The sequence below is a fragment of the Colletotrichum aenigma genome (genome assembly GCF_013390185.1).
Source record: "Colletotrichum aenigma strain Cg56 chromosome Unknown KSG_Cg56_contig06, whole genome shotgun sequence".
NCBI classification, from domain to species: Eukaryota; Fungi; Ascomycota; class Sordariomycetes; order Glomerellales; family Glomerellaceae; genus Colletotrichum; species Colletotrichum aenigma.
Genome location: NW_023500912.1, coordinates 3,590,578 through 3,610,738, shown reverse-complemented (window position 1 = coordinate 3,610,738; position 20,161 = coordinate 3,590,578). Strand labels below are relative to the sequence as shown.

At 49.8% G+C, this 20,161-nt stretch overlaps 3 protein-coding genes across 3 annotated transcripts; all 3 read left to right on the top strand.

The window, feature by feature from the left end:
* Positions 1–5,354: 5,354 nt before the first annotated feature.
* CGCA056_v009968 (uncharacterized protein) lies at positions 5,355–5,825 on the top strand (the record flags this gene model as incomplete). The annotated part of the gene is made up of 1 exon (XM_037325215.1): positions 5,355–5,825. The coding sequence occupies one exon, from the start codon at positions 5,355–5,357 to the stop codon at positions 5,823–5,825; it is 471 nt and encodes a 156-aa protein (XP_037176907.1).
* A 3,169-nt stretch (positions 5,826–8,994) lies between these two features.
* On the top strand, positions 8,995–9,718 carry CGCA056_v009967 (uncharacterized protein; the record flags this gene model as incomplete). Its single annotated transcript, XM_037325214.1, has 4 exons — positions 8,995–9,189; positions 9,239–9,363; positions 9,413–9,520; positions 9,571–9,718. 4 exons carry the CDS (start codon positions 8,995–8,997, stop codon positions 9,716–9,718), a joined length of 576 nt encoding a protein of 191 aa, XP_037176533.1.
* Positions 9,719–18,175: 8,457 nt separating this feature from the next.
* Positions 18,176–18,646, top strand: CGCA056_v009966 (uncharacterized protein; the record flags this gene model as incomplete). The annotated part of the gene is made up of 1 exon (XM_037325213.1): positions 18,176–18,646. The coding sequence occupies one exon, from the start codon at positions 18,176–18,178 to the stop codon at positions 18,644–18,646; it is 471 nt and encodes a 156-aa protein (XP_037176758.1).
* Between the last annotated feature and the right edge of the window lie 1,515 nt (positions 18,647–20,161).

Genomic DNA, 20,161 nt, shown 5'->3' with positions numbered 1-20,161 from the left:
TCGGGGTAGTCGTTGGAAAGCGCAATGTCGAGGTCCAGCTCTGCAAGTAGGCCTGCCGAGAAGATACTGTCCTCTCGGGCGCTAGCGTCGAACTCGTCTTCGGGTACTGTGTTGTAGTCAGATTAATGTTCAAACAGAATGGAGCAGAGTATCTGACGATCGTTGTCCATTGAAAGATTGTACATCCTCATCAATCGTGCACCTCCTCCCTCATCTACGACGCTACATCTCGCCAAAAACAAAGGTGTCGAGTGAGGGCGATGTCGATATTTAATACTGTGACATAAACTTATCGTTGAGGCTGCTCTCGACACAACTCCTTTAACCTAGCCTCAAATTACTTCCTACGACTGTGAATTTGTTGAGCTTGTCGTCATCGCGGTCGATTGGAACTTTGTCGTGTCCGCATGTGTTGCCGAGATACTTTACAGGGATGATGGAGGCAGTTCAGTCGAGGCACTAATAAGGAACACAATCCGATGGGATGTCTGGCTGTCAGGTACATCGGCTATCAAAGTTAAAATAGTGGAAGATTCTGTGCAGCACGAAACCGAGAGAGCAATCTACTCATCTCATCCCTGTCTAACTACAAGCTTCGGCAGCGAGGTGTGCATCTTCACCTCCTGATGTTCCATCCAGCAAAATCATTGGAAAGGACCAGAAGCCCATGGGTTGAAGTGACTTTGGCATCGCAGACTGAGCAGGCGACCGCGTTTGCGACGACTGCCTAGTTGCTTGACGCCTCACACCATCACCAGCACTCCGACCCGCGGGTGACTTTTCGATCGGCTAATTTACCTCCATCTGTCGAAAATTAATTTACCCAAGCTTTATCTAAGCCCACGAGTGTCGATTGCATTCGATCACGGTGAATCACGGAGAGACCGTGGGCATTTACCTCTCAGGCCGGAAGGGAACCAATAATTATTTTCATCGCACTCCGCTCCATTTTCAACCCCTCGAGGTTCACTAAGACCTTAGAATTGCATGCAACCATCCTTTCAATATTTCGATCAGACCCATTACCGCGACATATTGATAACAATGGCGTCGCTCCAAGAAGAGTTTCATGAGGAAGATGAATGTGTGTTCATTGGACGGAAATGTTCTGCTATCCGGAGCCATTACTGACTGATATCATACAGCTCAAGAGGCGTTGGTTGAGTCATTCAGAAAAGTCACAATTGATGGGACCAGAGACTCGGAGACGGCATCGGAACCTGAATCGGAGAATGAATCGGAGACTCAACTGGAGCCCGCAGAATCGGAGCTCACAGAATCGAATTGTGCCATACGAACCGCTCTCCAGAATGCCTGTCGGGAAGTGGACGTCAATGAACCTGAATTTATTACGGAAGACCACGCCGTATTTGAACCAGCACAAAGGTTTCGGACCGAATGGAACATAGGACCTGAGCAATGGAACAACTTTGCTCAACTTCTACGGGGATTTCCTCACTTTCCAATAATTTTACTTCAGAATCCGGCACCCTCGCATTGGAAACCATTTGAGGAAATGAGGCAATGTCCAACAATTTCCTGGCTTTCACAGGAGCTGGAAAACATTGGTCTTTCGCTCAATTTGGTTCCCGTCGTAGACGTTTGCAGCTTTTTCAGCGACCAAGATTTGGAGGAGATGGACGTGGACAGAAGATGGGAAGCTGTCGAAGCCTCTTACAAACTCCTCGAAGAGATATTCGATAAGTTACGTCCGACTTTGAAGGTTGTGGTATGTTGTCAGTGCGCAACAAGAGGTCGTTTTAAGGATGATAAGATGATATGGAGGGCAGCCAAAAATCCTCTCGCCAATCAACTGTGTTCGAGGGTCAGAAACGCGATGGAGGGTTTGGCGTTACCAATCTACCTGGACGGCTCAACAATGCCCATCGGCTGGGACCGCTACACCTTGTGGGGTGTGCAAGCATTTCATCCCCGTTACGCCAACTTTGATCCTACGAGTGCTGACGGGATCCTGCTGAGGCAAATCTTGGAAAGAGTATTTCATCCATGCGTCGACTGGTACCGGGAATTCTTCATTTCATCCTTGCTGCAGCTTATTGACGACTTTGAAGAGACGGCTCCGGATCGTCTCCGTGCGACAAGAGAGATGTATGAGTCTGGTTTGCTTGATCCCAATGAAGTGAAGACGATGAAGGCGTTAGCACGCAGTTACTTCAGCAATTGGCAAAGACTTTTCGAGAAGTTGTGTGATTCATATGGAAAACACGAAGATGAGGTTATATGTCGGCTGGAGACCAGGTTCGACGAAGTGGTCAAGAAGACAAAGGAAAAGGTCAATCGTCCTATGACGAATACTACGGGATTCAATGTAAATTACTTGAGGGGCAAGCACACTTAACCAGGACTATAGATTGAACCGCTCTGATTTGGCTGTCTACATATAATCTTGACTAAGGTGAGGTATGATGCTGTCCGACGGAAGTCAAGAGAGACCCATCAAATGCGAAGAAACGAGATGGGTTTGGAGAGATGCGTCAGATATTTAAGGGCGGGGCGTTCAATGAAGCGTGTGTGAATTTGATGGATATGATTGGGCATGTTCCTCAATACATGAATCCGCTGCTGGAGGCCGAACATACTAGTCTATAAATGGACGCCACCGCCTATCGCCAGCAATGACGACTGGCACCAAATCAAGACTTATAAAGGCTTGTCAGGTTCCTACCATACGCCATCGTCTCCAGTACGACTTCGTACTCCCAGAGTGGTTCGGCTTGCTATTTCAACATCATGGGCGCCCAGGCCCCCCAGGCCAAAAAGGAATTTAGGGTATGTGCCTGCACTTTCTTGGTCATGAAACTCTATTCCATTTGATTCAGTGCTTTACACGGACGGCCGAAAACGTCCCCACTGCCGAGCGCTTTATGGACAAATGTAGTTGGAAGAAGTCAACTTCACGGCAGGTACCAACTGATATTTTTGAAACCTCACAGGTTGTGTCAATGCACGGAGATAACCACGAATTCTGGTCAATTGAAAGTATACCAGCATCTCCATCTGAGTCCGCTATCGAGAATTCCCCGTTCACGGATATCACGGAAGATACCAGCGTTGTCCGGCCTCTTCATGACGACCTCACAAACATCAGCCCAGACGTCAAGCCCCCCAGTCCGGTTATGGAAGGTGATTTTGCAGCTGCTGACATTAGGTACAATAGAAACGTCCCGTGCTAATAGGAATGAACAGGCCCAGATACCTTTGCGGGAAAGGCTCGGCGTGGTTCCGTGGATTCATCAATCTCCCTCCGCGATATGTATCCGAATCCGATGATATGGTTTTTACCGAAGACGCAACAGAAAATTTTGATCAGTGTCCAGACCGTTCTGGGAGAGAGTTACGCCAACTTCGCGAGCAAGTGGATCCCAGCAATCTTACACGACCTTCGGCCCCAGCGCGCATCAACAGGAGACTCGCCATTGACTACTGCCTTCGACAAGAAGCTCTGTTATCAGCTTCCAAGCAATGCGTTGGCATTCCGTTCCGCTCAAAGCACTCGGCTAGCCTTCCGTTCGGCCATGGAGCTTCGAGAAGCAATATTGGAGCAAAACGTATTGGACATATGGGAAATCTATAAAATCCTAGACTCAGCTGCAACAATAGCTGAAGGACTCTGCAACGATACTGGGGCAAAAAGAATTCGGGGTCTCAAGCAGGAAATTGAACAAAGACTGGAAACAGCGGAGGCGGCTGGAAGTGAGATGCGCGGTCGTTTGACCTCGCAACTTAGGGACATTTGTCGCCAAAGAGAAGAAATAGACAAGAAAGAAGATGTACTCACATGTGAGATGCTGGAGAAGAAGACTGAGGAAAAGGCTGTCTTGAGTCAAAAGATTGAGGCGTACTTGGAAAGTAATTTCGAGCAGGTGCAGAAAGACAGAAAGACTTGAAACGAACATGCTTGATAATATTTCGAGAACCCAATTTCACGATAGTTTCATGGTTTTTCATGACGAAAACAGCCGACCTTTGACCTAGAGCAACTCTATCCTGATGGGGCTGCTTGCGCTTGTGCGTTTTCGAGATGCACGCATGGATTGATTTTCAAGTTGTTACTGCGGTGGAATCAAGCCTTCTTCCCTTCTTCCCTTCTAACGTTTCTTCTTCGCAGTTTGTCGCCTGGAAGACGGTGGAGTCAACAAAGCTCGGCTTCCAAAGCATTCATGTACAGCTGTTTGTACCACCTAAATCTGTTTTGACTTTTAATCGGCCGTCGGTTGGCATGGAAGATTCAGTTTGGCGTTGATAAAATGCTATGCCCTGTGTCCCATACCATGACTAATGGGCTCAAAGTTCCAAGTTAGTCTGTTTGAGCACGGATGAAGGCACTGGAAAATTCCATGTGTTATTTCATCGCTGCCATTGGGCAGGTTTCACATCGTGAAGTCATGACTGTCGGAGGCCGACCACGCCAAGCCAGGGGGCATACATTGTCATGGTCCATGATTTCCACTTTCTGGCCAGTCTTAAGTAGAAAGCTGGCCATCTGTCTTCATTCCTACCGATTCTGTTTTCATACTGTAACGATTCACATTTCAAACACAATATTTGAGATCTCCTGCGTTCTGAGATGTACGATGGCAGACCTCTATAGTTTCGGAGAGTGCCAGCAGGTATACATTGCCTGTCGTTCTATTTTCAAAGGTCGTGACGCGAAAATACGAAGGTTGCGTAAAACGAAAAATGCCCTGCAGCGGAATAAATCACTTGTGGAATCTGTCGTACGAGACATGGGCGAGGAAAAAGTCACCAACATCGCCCTTTATCTCTTGAAAGAAAGGGTTTTCAAGGATGAGACAGAAGCACATGCCAGGTTCCCAGATGCCTTCCAGACAAATGAAGGGGTGGAAGGTGGCATTACTCACTCAGACACTGACATGACTGCATCGCATGTGGTGGACCTCGACGGCAATGCCTTTTCTTCCGATGACGATATTCATATCATAAGAACGCCGGACTGGGACTCGGGAAGCAACATGGGCAGTGCAGAATGTGAGAAGGAAGCTGGAACATGTAAGAGCACATTCCGAAATACCTCATCCATGCGCAGTGATTTTCAGGTTCTGACGACGACAGTTGCGAAACCTGGACATTTACCGAAAGCGGGGCTGCCGACTAGTACACAATCTTGTACAACGCCAATTCCTTACAATACGCAGCGTCGGCTACTTGTGACCTTACAGTCAATATTGAATGAGAGCTGCTTCAACTTCATGAGTATCTGGATTCCAAAGATGCTCCATGATGTTGAGGCCCGTCAGTGCGACCCAGCAGGTGGCTCCGCTTCATTGAATGTTACACCCGGGGCACATTGTTATCAGCTTCCGACGAACGCAATGAACTTCGTCTCTAGCGACGCAATAATCGATGCATTCAAATCGGCAAAGTCGTTGCAACAGGCCTGTAGTCAGATGAATCAGATGACTTTGGACGATATTTTTGGGATGCTAGAGCCGGCTATGACGGTAGTTAAAGGTCTTCGCAACACTGTCGGCGCGTGTCAAATCGGAGAGCTCACGAATGAGATCGGTTCACACCTCGAGATCATAGAAATGGCCAAGGCCGAGCTTGCAGAGCGCGTAGCCATGGAAATGGAGGATATTTGCCGGCTGCGCGAAGAACTTGACAAAAGAGAACAAGCCTTGACCGACGAGATGGCGAGGGAAGAAAGCAACCAGAGCACGTTGCTTAGTGGCACGATTCACAGACTTTTGGACAACACATTTGGAAAAAGCTCAGAAAACCTCCAGGCTCAACCAGCACGGACAAAGGCCACTAAGACGTTCACTAAAGATGCGACTGGGTAGTCTACCGAGGAGTCCGCTGAAGAGTCTGCTGAATGGTCGGATGACTACACGGGATTTGATTTATTTGCTTGAGAGAAACTCATATTTTGTTCAACAAACCTACTTTCGTTCACGTCCGTAACAGACGCTTGGGATTTGTCCAGACTGACGCGTATTGTGCGCGGCTGACAAACGTCGTGATTGATAGGACTAAGATTTAATTGAATTCCTTTTAGCCTAAGCGCTTCGAAATGAATGTGAAATAAGTAAGTCTCAAGCCGTGGCTGAATTTAGTACCTGAGCCCTACAGAGAAACCATTACGTAGTGATTTATACGTAAATATAGCAAAACGGCCCATTCATCGTGTCCAATAAGTCGCCAAGCTTCATCTTCGGTGCATTGACGGATAGATCGATATCATCATTAAGTGTGCCATTAGGTGCTGTAGGATCCTTCATGTTCGTCGTACCAGACACTGCAGTTAGTCGAGAATCGAGATCCTGCAATTGCCAGATCCACCAGGTTCTGTCAATCATGGCGTGGTGTAGCCAAAAGGCCGGATCGGCTGGGGAGTTGAAAATATCCTGACGATTGAATGATTCAGCCATATTGACACTCGGAAACTGATAAGCTCGATACAGAGGAATGGGAATTGCTTACACCACCTGGATCTCCACCAACGGTGGTATGCCCTCCTCCGTGGACGCCGGGGTTGCTTCTTTGCATGTCGCCCTGCATCAACGTCTGGAACGAATATATGTCCTTGTTCTCGGTGATAAGATCATAGGTGTAATTTTATGAAGTGAATTTCGAAGATTCAGGATTAATGTCGCGTCGCAGACAGCGGGGGTTGTATCCAAGCCCGTCCTTCCGTGGGTTTGGGGGAACGTCCTTGAGCCTGGATGCGACCGGCCCAAGATGCGCTTTAAAGCTTCGATAGAGGTTAGTGCAATCGACGGTATTACACACAGCCTGTGAAGGTAGCATGACCTACTTCTTAAATGGACCTCCTAGTAAGCAGCCGCCACCATTGGCTGGTGGGATTGTGATATTTCCGAAGGGTATGCCATCGTGCGCAACCTTGGCACCATCGCCCGACATACTGCTATCATTTCCATTGAAGACAGGGGAGTTCAACGGATCTGAAGAATAGTATGGCCAATGCTCATACTTTGCGGCATCAGTGATCTGGAGACACGGACCAGATACGATCAAATCTCACCGGCTGGTAGCCTCGGTATGCGCACTCGTCTCTTAATGCTTGCTCATACGCGAATAGGTAATATCTGTGCCAAGAAAGAAATTTTGCCTACACAAATCGTGTTAAAAGACTTCACGGCAACTGGGTATCTCGAATTCCGTTCTTACAGTAAAATGAATACTCAAAGTCTGCTGTATATGTGTTGCCACAAAGTCATCGTATCGGCTTCTCGTCCCAGGAACCTCGTCCATCAAATACCTCGGCGGCTTGTTTGCAAGGCATTTAGTCGCATTTATGTAGTCCAGTCTTTCCTCGATTGTAAGAGACGACCTTTATGCTTGGATGTCAGTCTGGCAGAAGTTATCGCTAGCAACAACTGACCATTCCTTTCTCTTGATGGCTGTCTCAAGAGAGCACCCAGACGCTCGTGGAAGTCTGGCCAGATGAGACTCCAAGTTTTCTTGGCCGATATCCTGTAATCTATCGACGCTATCGCGGGGATACGGACCGGCTTCCGAATTGCCAATGATGAGAAACACTAAGACAGGAACAAATGAGAACATGTTGCTAGAAGATACACTGCTCCCCCATAGGAAACGTGCAGCGCTATGGATGTAAACAACGCCCGAGAAAAGTAAAATGAGTGAATGGGGTATGCTTACGTGAATGCTTTTGGGGTTGAAGGTGTGTTTCAAATTGGATTCTAGACTCATCGGCACGCGCGGAGTAGGACGAAACTTAAGGCGGAGGTTATTCGGAGGGGCCCGAAGTTTAAAGCTTAAAGCATCCAGAAGCTTCATGGAACATGTCTCTTCATTAACGGCACATGCGTCAAAGAATTCGCAAAATTAAACTAGGCTGGTAGGGAAGAGCTTGTGTGTTGAGGAATAATCCGCCAAGGCGTATGCGTTATGTCAAATGATTGACGACGTAGTTTTGTTGTGATGAAGGGGCTAGACAGGATGCACTACACAACTGAGCCCGTCCGATGCCAATCCAAAGTATTTAAACATTTGCTCCCCAAGCTGCCGGTAATGGCCCGACGGAAACGTCTGAAGATTCGCCGCGAGAAGACAAAGCTTCCACAGAACGACCGGAAAAGTAGATAGATGACGGTATTTTACATGACCAACACTAGTTGATTTAGGTGCTGATAATGTTGACCGTCATTTCGAGTGTTGTTAGTTACCTTTGCAGGAGATATGGGGTGCACATGGGTCGAAAATGAAATCATTTGTTAGCCGGACAGATGTTGTTTTTCTTAGCAGAGTACTTGTTCATCAATGCCCCAGATCGGTTGTAAGGACTCGGATGGTTTTACACGTCTTGCGAAATAAAACCATGACGGCCCCTATCGCCGCATCGCAGCCATGAACTTCGCCATGGAAATTCGGCCATTAAAACAATACCGCAGCTCTCCCCTATCGCGACCATACTGCCTGCCTTCGTCGCTTTGACTGACGCCACTTACTAGGTGAGGTCCCCTGAGCTAGATGAGAATCGCCCCAAAGGATTTATAAATATAGTAGAATATCGACGTAACTTTTGTCAAAAGCTTCAATTCACACACTGTTGTTTGGTGTGATCCCCGCCATTTCTTTACTCATTGTACTTTCAGCAATAATGACCCTATTGAAAGTGGCAACTTGAGTGCCCGTGAGTAATTATCTAGATTGATGAGTCGCAATAGTTGTGTATTGGTCAAGAGGGAATATTGACGCGGATTTCTATGTAAAGCATTGCCGCAACCTTTCGGACCGATAGCAGCAAGGTTCTCAGTCATATGCAGCCAGGTCGTCACCTATGAAATCTTAATCACGCGTGACTTCACCGATCAACCATAAAGGTGACATCAGCTAAATATTTCATCCGCGACCGTCCCATCTCAGAATCTCTCGTTCCACTTCATGAAATCCATTCCAATCGGTTGAAGCAGCCTAAGGACACAACACATCACCACCACAACACCCGTTGTATCAGAAATCACAATGCGCCGACGCGAGCTGGTTGCACAGTTGGAGGAACCAGAGAGATTTGACAAGGATGTGATCCACTGCAGGAACATTTCGTCATTGGGAAACGGCGTTCTTCTCGTCCTCGGTATCACCGGTCTTATCGTCTCTTCAGTCAGCTACACCCGCGGTGTGACGAAAACATCCGTGGAATTGGCACATTGCATTGTAGTATGTCTTTAAATGCTCGATTTTGATGGTTCTCCTAACGTCTTTCAAGTCTTCAGTGTTTCTGCCTCTACTTATTTTGGCAACCTATTTCATCCTTAGTCTCAAACCAGGCAAAAGCGTGCTTCTTAGGCTCGTTTACGTGGTTGTTACGATATCTCTTTACGGCATTAAGTCGTATGTCTGTCCGTAACAAACCATCAAGGCGCGCTGCTAATAATCCCAGACTCGTATTTGGTGTCCTGCTGGCAAGAGAAATTAGCCAAGACCAAGGCTGGAGCAGCCAGAAGATGAGTTTGAGGCATGGGCCGCCCATTGTCAGCCTCGTCACTGTGTATGCTTAACAATCGAATACTTCAAGACCTGTATACTAACTGCTTGCAGGTTCGCCGCAGCGTTTGCGGTTTACCTCCTCCATGCGCTGGCCTATACACTCCCTGACCAGTCGGCACCGGGTCTTCGAGGCGATCCGCAACCCAACGTTATGCGGGCGGAGGAAAAAGGCGTTTTCAGTCAACGGGCCCAGGCCTGAACGAGTGGTATCACGTACTGGGATACCTACTATCTCCGTTGATACGTTGGAGTCTTCAGGTCCACATAGTTTACTCTATAGACTCCATTAATGTAATGCGCTGGCTGTCCGGCATGAAATCATTATCAGTCGTAACTGGGCAAAGCCCGCTGCGGCATCGCATAGCGACTCAGTACCAGAGTCGTCAATCAGTGGTAAGACATATAAGGAGATGACAGAGTCTACATGCGTGCACCATCAGAAGCCCTGCTGCGGCGTAACAATCGCCGCCGACGTGGAGAGCCACGTCCGGCCCGCCACCAACAACAAGCATCACCAAAGGCCGCCCCAAAGCCTCCCTCAAGGATAATTACAGGCGAGCCAAGATGACAGCCAAGTTCGCATCCCCTTATCCAGTCGATAGCAACATGGCAGCCATGGTGTCGCGCTCCCTTTCCCGATTCTCTTCAACCGACATGTTGCCACCACCAATCACAGCCAGCATGCGAGCCATCCCGCTACTGGCGTGTCTGGAGCTGACACGTCTGACGCCTGCCGTGCCGTCCCGTCCACCCCACAATCCATTCCATTCCCAATTGTGATGTATCTGTTATGATGTGTCGGAAATAGCAGCCTGGCTCCGTTTGTCCTTCCGGCATTATCGACAACGAAGAAGGCACGAATATGCGATCGCGCCATCCCAGCCCTATCACCATCTTTCCTAAGAAGAGAGGTTGGAAATTATGGCCTTAACTCTTCTCGCTGTTATGGACGGGTCGGTATTCGTCGTTTACTGGCATCTTCCTTGCCAACACGTCGGTGCTTGTGGATCGTGGAGACCTGACAGCGAAGCAAGCCCCGCGCGCTCCACGGGAATCACAGGATGTCCTGGGAGAGAGATAAAGCTAAGATTAGCTTCTGGGTAGCGGCGGAGCTCGCGCCTGATCTGGCGTCTGGGTACGCTTGCCGTGGGCTCATTTCGTCCCCGGCCTTGTTTTGTCGTCGGTTTGGGTGATGTTTCCATCCATGGTCTCTAGATTTCTTCCATTCTTCTTCGAGACGCTCAGAAGGATAGAGAAAGCTGTTTACTCATTCTCGACGCGGTAGTTTTGATGGTGATGTCGCGTGTTGGGGATCGCACGTCGGTGGTATTTTGTCGCCGCTACTCTGTTTGGAAGTCTAATTAGCTGTCATTCCCCAAACTTTCTTGCATCAGATTATTTCGACCTACCATGGATATTTCGAATCAACCGAGTCTCATGCAGGCTTGCTCTGGCGCAGGATTCACAGAGTGCTGTTGAAGTGAGGATGGAAAAGGGGTTACCAAATGTTTATAAGCACAGTGCCAGAACGTGCATGGCCTCATTTGCACTGCACTAATACGCCCAAAATGCCACTACACAGTGTGCAGTATCTCCTCGTCTCAGAAGACGGCCATCAAGGTTAATATCAATATAGTTCTACGAGTCCGTAGTAACGTTCCATATTGCAATTATCACATCTATTGTCTGTTTAGCACGGTGTTCAATTCTCAACGAAAGAATTCATCTCGTTCAGTTTGAGTAGACCTGTCAATCACGAGATGCTATCGTCTTAGCCGGAGTACAGCCCGGAGAATTCCCCAATTCCCGATTGCCGCGATAATAATTAGGGAAATGTTTTCTTGAACATAAATTCACAACCAGGGATCCCGTCGAAGTCGCTTTCGAGCATACTCTTCCAATCATCAAAACAAGGCATCCCATCACCGTCCATCAAGCCAACACGCCTCACCAAACCCCCTCCCCCGATACGTACTCCCGCACAGCCTCTGGGGCTCCGAGAACATCTCTAGCCGCATTTCACAACCCCCCATTCCCCCCCCGATCTCCGCCCAGATAATCAGCTGACAGCTCGTGCCGCACTCGCCCTGCATGCCATCCAATCCCAACCTCATCCGATCCCATCTCCCAATCACGTTGTGCCTGCCTTCACACTTGTTCATACAGGCATCTGCGCCAAGTCCCTGCAGTGTGCACAGAACAATGGAAATGGAAAAGCAAGCAGCTCCACATCAGACATGCCCGTCACCACATTCTGCATGCACTGTCTTAACCCCCAATCCCAGACAATACCTACCTCGTGTGGGGGGGTTGGAGAAGGAGGAGGAGGCGGCGGCAGCTGCATCGGGGTGCGTAAGCAGAGGTAATAGCATTTCCGACCACCAGAGCTCGACAGCTCAGAGAGCAAGCTATTTACCCCCAATTTTCGGTTGGAGAGCTCGCCCTCCCACCTGAGCTATCCCAAAACACACCGGTCTTGACAGGTTCCACCTCCAAACTTGGCTATTGGAGACAGCCGATGGATCCCGGGCAAGAATGGAGACTGCCCACATCAGCGGACAACACTCCGTATCTCCACATCGAAAAAGTCAACATGACAAGCAAACGCATAATCAAGAGGAATGACCATAAATCACTCATTATCAATTACTCGCGTCACTTAAGATCGTCACTCATGCGGGGGAAGAATCAATGCCCGGGAATCAAAAACACTCGTATTCAAATCCAAAAAATACCAAACTATCATACGAGAGAAAAAAAAAACGTATTCATCCCTTCAAGACAGCAAGAACCAAACAACTACCGGTGGATTGCCCGAGCTGCATTGCATGGCCGGTCTCCACACAAGTGAGCTCTTCTGCGGTAGAGGTCGGTCAAAACTGTAGATCCAGCATTGGGTCCCGCTTCAAAAACCAGTATCCTTCAGTCCCTCATTCCCATGAGATAACGACTTCGGTCCGTTTCGGCGGGGGGCACGCAGCTCGATGGATGTTGATGAGGTCGAGCGAGCCTCTTCATGAGGGTATCAGATGCGGCTTCGCGGAGGCGTCATGCTGAATTTAGTGCTGTGCTCATGTCAGTTGGTGATCGGGAGTGAGATTGATGCGAGGAAGGCTTACGGAGCAAGAGCCGCAAGAGCAAGAGGTGCAGGAGCCGGCGCAGCTGGTGCCGCAAGACTTGCAAGAGCTGTATGAATCTGGTTAGCTACCTGGCAGCTCGGTGAAGATCTCTCCGAAAACTCGAATTCTTCGGAATTTGCAGCTTGTCTGAACAAGACTGCATTTCTCGAATTCTCCGTCTCTGAAGAAGGTCGAATTCCACTCACCAGGGGGCCATTTTGAAAGTTGGTTGGGTTTAAGCGAAAAGCTTGAAAGTTGGTAGTTTAGTTTGTTTGGAAGTGAGATCTGAGAGCTTGTTGAGTCGATGAAGAGGAAAAAACCAACATCTCGAGCCGAGAAGTCCTGGGGTTTATATACCCGTCTTCGAGCTACGTCCCCCACATACAGTCAGCTAGAGCATCAAGCATCAGATGGCTATCTCGCGAGGAGGCGCGGTATCATTCGCCATTACGTGGAAGGGTCAAACGGGCGTGGCCGGAGGAGGGAGGGGCGGGCATCCCAAGGATTGTCGGAGGAGATACCGCGAATGCCGCGGCGCCGTTTGGAGCAACCAGCCCAGCCAGCAGTGCAGCGATGCTGACATGGCGGTTGTGTGATACCGCATCAGGCTGGCACTCCCATGGCTTGATCCATAATAGCTCATCTACTCCAAGATAGGCCGGACTTTGGGGGACCAGACGTTTACTCTGCAGTAGCCGAAGCGGGGTTTGGGCCCGAAGCTACGGGTGCAGCCTTCGTCCAGGTGTGGTAGCCCGTGGGTTCCACGTTCGGGGCTGGGTGGACCCGGCGACGGGGGGCGTCGGGCGGTTGTGATTGGGCCATGTGAGAACGACTGGGCATCCACGCGCGAGGTTCATGGCGAGCCACGGCAGGGCGGCAGGATGGGCGTGCATGAGGTGCCGTGGTCGTGTGAATGGGATGTTGGAGGCGGGCTGGCGTGGGATCGTCGCGGACTGAGTGGACAAGAAGGACCCGATGAGGATAGCCCCGCCCTTCATCGGTCAGACGTTCGGTCTATGGATGGAGAGGTTGGGGGGGTTGAGGGAAGGGAACGTGGGAGTGGGTGGGTAGAGCCGGTCTGGAATGTGCAGATTATCGGGTGGTTTTTTTTTTCGATGGTCTGCATTTCGGGTACCATGTTGTGAAGAACATGTGTGTGAAGAATGGTATCGGAAACTGCACGCTTGGAATAGCCGACCAGTAGACTTACGAAGGCGACGGTGCGGCCTTTGCTGTCATGGTCTGGTTGGCGGTGCCATGTGAATTGGTGTCTGCATGACAGTATGTAGGACGACAGAGAGGGAAATCTGCTTGTGATGGCGCTTGGCAGCGGCACCCGCGCGAAACAGAGTTTGTACCATCCCACACCCGACTCTTCAGGTGATGCGCCCGGCCACCCCGTATTGGCCAGACAAGGGACTAGCAATTGGGCCGAATGAGGGTCCGTTCTACTTAGGCAGACCCGGCGGCGGAAAAAGATAGAAACCACAAGAAGTGAGAGATAATAGCTGAAGAGCTGAAGAAAACCAAAAGAGACAACTTGAAGCCAGATGACCTAGTCATCAAGAACAATCGTCATGGTGGAAGACGAATGCCTCAGCTGTCGTCTTGATCGTCGACGGCAACTCAGAGAGTGGTCTCACCAGTCAGACTATAGCCTCTCCGACTAAAACTTCAGCCGTGCGTGAGCGTCGTCGATTCAGTGCCATGGGGGCGACAGCAAAAGAACCTTGCCCGAAGAAGAATCCCGGTAAAAAGCTCATATCGCAGATTCAGTTAACCAAAATGAGAGAAAGCTGTTAGCTAAACAGCGTGGGTTGCCCAATCATACAGACTGGCCGCCGGCGACGGGGACCGCTCACGAAGGAGCAGTTTGCCCGATCAGCTGATACGTCCGGTGTCCAAGGTGAGAGGACAGACAAGGGGGAGAAGAGCAGGATGTGAGAAGAGGAGACAAATGAGAGATTTGTGCCGTTGTGGCTCATTACCGTGGGGGGTCGTGAGTCTTTTGCCGCAGCGCGAGAGCCGATTCCCGAGGATCAAGGCAAACATCGGCCATGAGAAGAGACAAGGAGCAGAGTCGTAGGGCGTAGGGGGTTCAGGCGTCTCCCACTTCCTCTTCGTATTCCTGTTTCCCTCTTCTCTCAGTCTTCTCAAGTTGAGTATCTCGTCGTGTTCATCGGGCTGCATCGGTCGCTGTGTCGGGAAAAGTCGAACCCAGAGGGCTTACTAGTTGTCAGTAGAAGAGTCGACAGAACAAGTCTGTCGGGCGGAAACACCAGGACGAGTGGTCCCTTTTATGTGCTCAACTCATATCTGCCTCCAGGGGCCTCAAATGGCGGTGGAAGGGAGAAGCGGCATTCCTCAAGCGGCGGGGATGCAACGGATGCGAGCTGTGCTGGCCGATGGAAAATTGTCTCATCAACCCAACGGCCCTTCAGCATCCGCGCCCCGTCGCTGATGAACAGTCCAAGCCCTGGCCCGCCTGACCAAAACCATGGTTGAGATAGGTGCGCTGGCTATCTTGCGCAAGTTTTGCAGCATCGCGACCGGTGGTTGGTGAGGGAGATGGCGGATGATTTTGTGTGAGGAGGGTGGCCATCAAGGTTGGCCATCCGGGTTCTTGAAACCTCCATTCCTTGGGCTGTTATCAATGCAACCATCAAGGTCCTCAGTCTCCTTTCGGGGTGATCATCAACAATTGACATGCTTGAAAGAGCAGACTGACTTCCTATTTTAAACTTTAAATGGTTCGAGTGATTCTTGTCGATTGAGATAATCGAGTCTTTGAATTACTTGAAGGCATAAGACTGTATTTGGTTGTGCTGCTGTGTGTTTGGGAATGAAGTGAGACTCAACATTCGTGCATCAATGACCCCCTATCAAATCCATTCTGCCGGATGTTGTACCATTAGCTAATTTCTTCGAAAACAGCAAGAAGTGCTCAACGGGACGCGAATATCCTCGATCGAAGCTTCCCTGAGTCTTCTGGCTTGGTGCATGACAGTCTTGACTGGACACTATCAGGCTGCGAGGTGATGTTTAGACTCCATGTCTTGATCGCATTGGACACCGGAACAGACTCAAGGTTTCTGTGGTTCCCCCACCTCTTCATCTTATTCAGACACGATGTTGATGTGGTGCAAAGTCCTCCATCAAGTTACTTGGTCGACCGAGATCGGCGAGATTCGACCGACGAAGCGGCTCTTGTTCCTGCGCACATGTTGCTGGCGATTCCGACCTACAACAAACAATAATTCGGTGGTGATTGGGACCAAGTGCAGTCTGCCGACAAGTGCCGGTTGACAACTCGGACCGAGTGGGATAGTGCCCTCTTCGTCGCTTTTTCTTCAAGTTCTACCACTGCTCTCGGAGTGATGCGAAGTGTCGCAAACGATTCGATGTCGCTCAAAATCATATGAACCACTGAGAACACCTGCTCAGCAACCCAAGTGGCCGTCGAGGATATCAACTCTTCAAGAGGTCTATCGCTGCGTGACCTGGCGGGCATCGCGCCAAGGACCCCATAATGGCGCCATCTGGGGCTACCTCACCTACGAGATCGTGACCCCGATCCAGATCCGATCGGACGCAAGGACCCCAGACCCCGCTCCATCAGTGGCCTCCGCCGGGCCTTTCGCGCGGGCCGTTCCGCCTTTGAGCTATCTGGGCAGAACGTTGGCTCGGAGGGGTGATCCATGAGGGGTACGATCCCCGGGTGGTTGGGCTGCAGGAAGCCGTTCTGTAACCATGTTGTCGGGAGCGGTGTGCGCGACGTGGGGTATTCCCATGTCGCCCGGTTGTTCAGTGGAAGCACGAGACTGTCCAAGACGATGCTTACGATGTCGCTGGCATGAGCCCCGGTGTTAGCACTCTGGCTTACGAGGTGTCAAACATGCTACCGCTGGTCAACATCCAGGCCTGCTTCTTTCCTCCGAGAGCTGCAAGGAGGACATTGGCGGTACAGAACGCTTGTCCTAGAAGCAAGCAATGTCATATTCAAGGTTACCAGTCTTCGTGGCTCATCGTCCGTATTTGCGCCAGTGATCGAGGTTCTGAAGATGGAATGACCAACACATCTGGGCTCTTTCAAGCTTTCGCGAGATATTTCGGTCACTCTAGTTCGTGGTAGTGTCCTTGGAATCACGAATAATGATGGGAAGCAAGTGCATCAACCCAGAAAGGAAGGTCAGATTAGCGTAGTGCGACCTTCCCAGATCGCAGTATGCATGACCGACATAAACGGCCCTGCCGTGACCATCAACTACCAGCCTGCGCCTGTTTCGGCTCAGACGTGGACAACAAATACGCCATCCTTTAAGCTGGCTAGCCTGCGTTCTCTATGTTCCATGGTTTGTATCATTCGCATGTAGGCTCATCTGCATCCCTGTTGCCAGAGTTTCAACCTCGACCTTGCGGATGCCATTCCCGTGAGTCAATAAATTAGTAATACCTTTCAGATAATGGAGGTCTGACGTTCACTCCCTCTAGAGTAGACATTGTTATACCTCTTCTGTATAGCCATAACGTCGTTCTCAACCTCGTCATGGTCAATTTCGTAGACATACTTGGAGTCTCTGTGGTTCTTGCCGCCCTCTAAGGCGACTGAGCTCCCGCCACCTCAGAGGCTTCAAAAAAAACCGGCAGGTATCGTTTTCGTGCTTCCCTTTCTCGTTTGGCTGGGCCTAACAAGGAGGCCTCGGTTGGCGTTGGAGTGACAGCGGATGTCTTCTCAGCATGGGGTGGCAACGCTTCCCGCCGATAGGCGAATAATGAAAAGTGCGAAGGAGGAGGATGTGACCATCTTCCGAGCTATTATGGCACTTGTGAGCTGTCAAATGGCTGCGATCTCTGTGCCTAAAAGTGCCAATCGCGATGTGTTCTCCGCTAGTTTCAACTTGTCAAGTTGATGAACCCCTCGAGAGAAAGGTCCTATTCTATGGGTTCTCCTTAAGTGATCTCTTAAAAACTGTCGCCATGATGATGGAGCGCGCATCTGAAGACCTGGGCCCGACCCCATCTGCGTTTCATTTTGGATGATCTGTCGGCGCAATTGTCGATCTGTGTGGCTTGGTCAACATCGTCCAAATTGCCCGGCGGGCGCCCACTATCTATTGTCTTGGCCGTATCCACTCATGAATGGCGGTGCAATACAGCCAGTGGAAGTCTCTGATATGATTCGTTGCGACTGGCGTGATTGACTGCTTGTTGGTTCGTCTCAAGGCGTACTGCAGGCGAACAGCCTGGTATATGCCAACCTCAAGGCATACCGCAGGGTCTTTTGTCCTTAGGCGTCCTCGAGCCAGGTACCAGGTGCATCCACCTCATTACACGCCATCATCAAATATTGCGAGGCCCACCGTCAGTATGAAAACACATGATACGAGCAAACGCTCGCACACAGCTCGTCTTGTTATCGTGCCGCTCTCAGTCATATTCCACGCAGAACCTATTCAAAATACCCAGATGTAGGTATTGACTGAAGATTTCTCTCTTGAGCATTTCAATAAACGTGTTCAGCAAGAGATTGAACTACAATGTGGCAACCACCACCGATGCCTGTACCCGCCTCCGCTTCCTGGGGCCTGACCATCAGTCACGCCGATTTCGAGAAACTCAAGGCTGGTCTCGAGCCTCTAAACCAGGACGACAAGTGGCGCTATAAGGCTACAAATGACGAAGAGAACGGTACCGTTGTCATTCACATCATTCGAGTCGGCATGGGGCACGAGCTCTACTCAATCGTCATCAAAGCGGACAACAATGGCAACAGTAGCGAGAATAATATCATCGAGACCATTCACTGGTCGCAGGATCAGGGTGGAAACCCAATCTCAGAGGTGTTGGCCAAGAAGCAAGTGGTGATTCTCAGCAGATGCAACCTGGAATGCGATTTTGAAGCGGCTCCCGACTATGACTCCGAGGACTTTTTTGATGAGCCTGCGATGAACATTGTCAATCATATCAAAAATCGGGCGAATGGCATAAATGGTATCAATAGCACATGATAAAAACATCTTCACCGTTACGGACTCGTACATGTACGGACGATGGGCGCGTTCATGCTGTTCAATCAGGTGTTATAGTAAAGTAAACAGTTTCTTGAAAGATCAGGCGCCGTTAGAATCAAATCAACTTCGTAGAATACTGGCAGTTGTAATTCAATTCTACTATTAATTTCTCGGCCCCCGACTTCTGGGGCGCTGAAGTCCCCCTTCTTAACTCACCTTAAGTATTATACTCGCGGAGCACAACAGAAGACTGGCCAAACATCGTCTCATGATTGATAGTTGAGGCTTGGTATTGTCCCAGCATATCTTGGCTGGAAACTACATGGCGGAAGTTGATTCGTTCAGAAGATAGCATCATAGAGTCAGCCTGCAGAATATTGTTACACACAGGTGGGCGCAGCAGGTCACGTTCGCAAGTTCCCCCTCGTTGACCCGTCGACTGTTCTACCCGCAGCCTGATTTTAAGGAGGAACTCTGGCAAGGGGCTTATTATGCCTGGCCCCTCCCTTCGTGTTGTGAAGCGGACGCATCGATTCCTTCGTAGTTGTTGTTCGCCTAGGTCAGCCCTATATCAATCTCCCTAACATTGGAGCACAATCATATGCAATCCCTACAAGTACACTGTTGGCTGGATATGCGCCCTCCCTCTCGAGTTCACCGCGGCTAAAGCCTTTCTGGAAGATAAACACGAAGGTCCTCACGCCGTCGCGAGACATGACGACAATAATTACGCCCTCGGGAGGATGGGGACGCATAACGTCGTGATTGCTGTGCTGCCTGATGGAGAGTATGGCACAACTTCTGCTGCGAACGTAGCTCGAAACATGCTTCATAGCTTTCCTAATGTGCGAATCGGCCTCATGGTTGGCATTGGTGGCGGCGCCCCTAGCTCGACACACGATGTGCACCTTGGCGATGTAGTGGTCAGCCATGGTGAGGGAGGCAGAGGAGGCGTTTTCCAGTATGATTTTGGGAAAGCTACGCAGAGTCAGATTTTCTCTTTCGAGCACACCAGCTTCCTCAACCAACCACCGACAGTCTTGCGAACAGCCGTCAACGCGCTACAAAGTCAGTACGAAATGGAGGGTCATCAGCTGAATGCCCGTATCAACAAGGCGCTTGAGGATTATCCTCGAATTCGAAACAAGTATTCAAGAACTTCTATCGATAGCTACAGACTCTACAGATCCGATTTTGTTCATCCAGACTCGGGCGAATGCGAGAACGTGTGTGGAGACAGTACAGATCAGCTGGTAAATCGCAAGGCAAGGGAAAATTATGAAGATGATCCCTTCATTCATTACGGACTAATTGCAAGCGCGAACCAGCTGATGAAAAATGCTGCTACCCGAGATAAGCTAGAATCGGATCATGGCATCAAATGCTTCGAAATGCAGGCTGCCGGTTTAATGAATCATTTCCCCTGCATAGTGGTTCGCGGGATATGTGATTACTCCGACTCCCACAAGAACCAACGATGGCAAGGGTTTGCTGCTATAAGAGCGGCAGCAT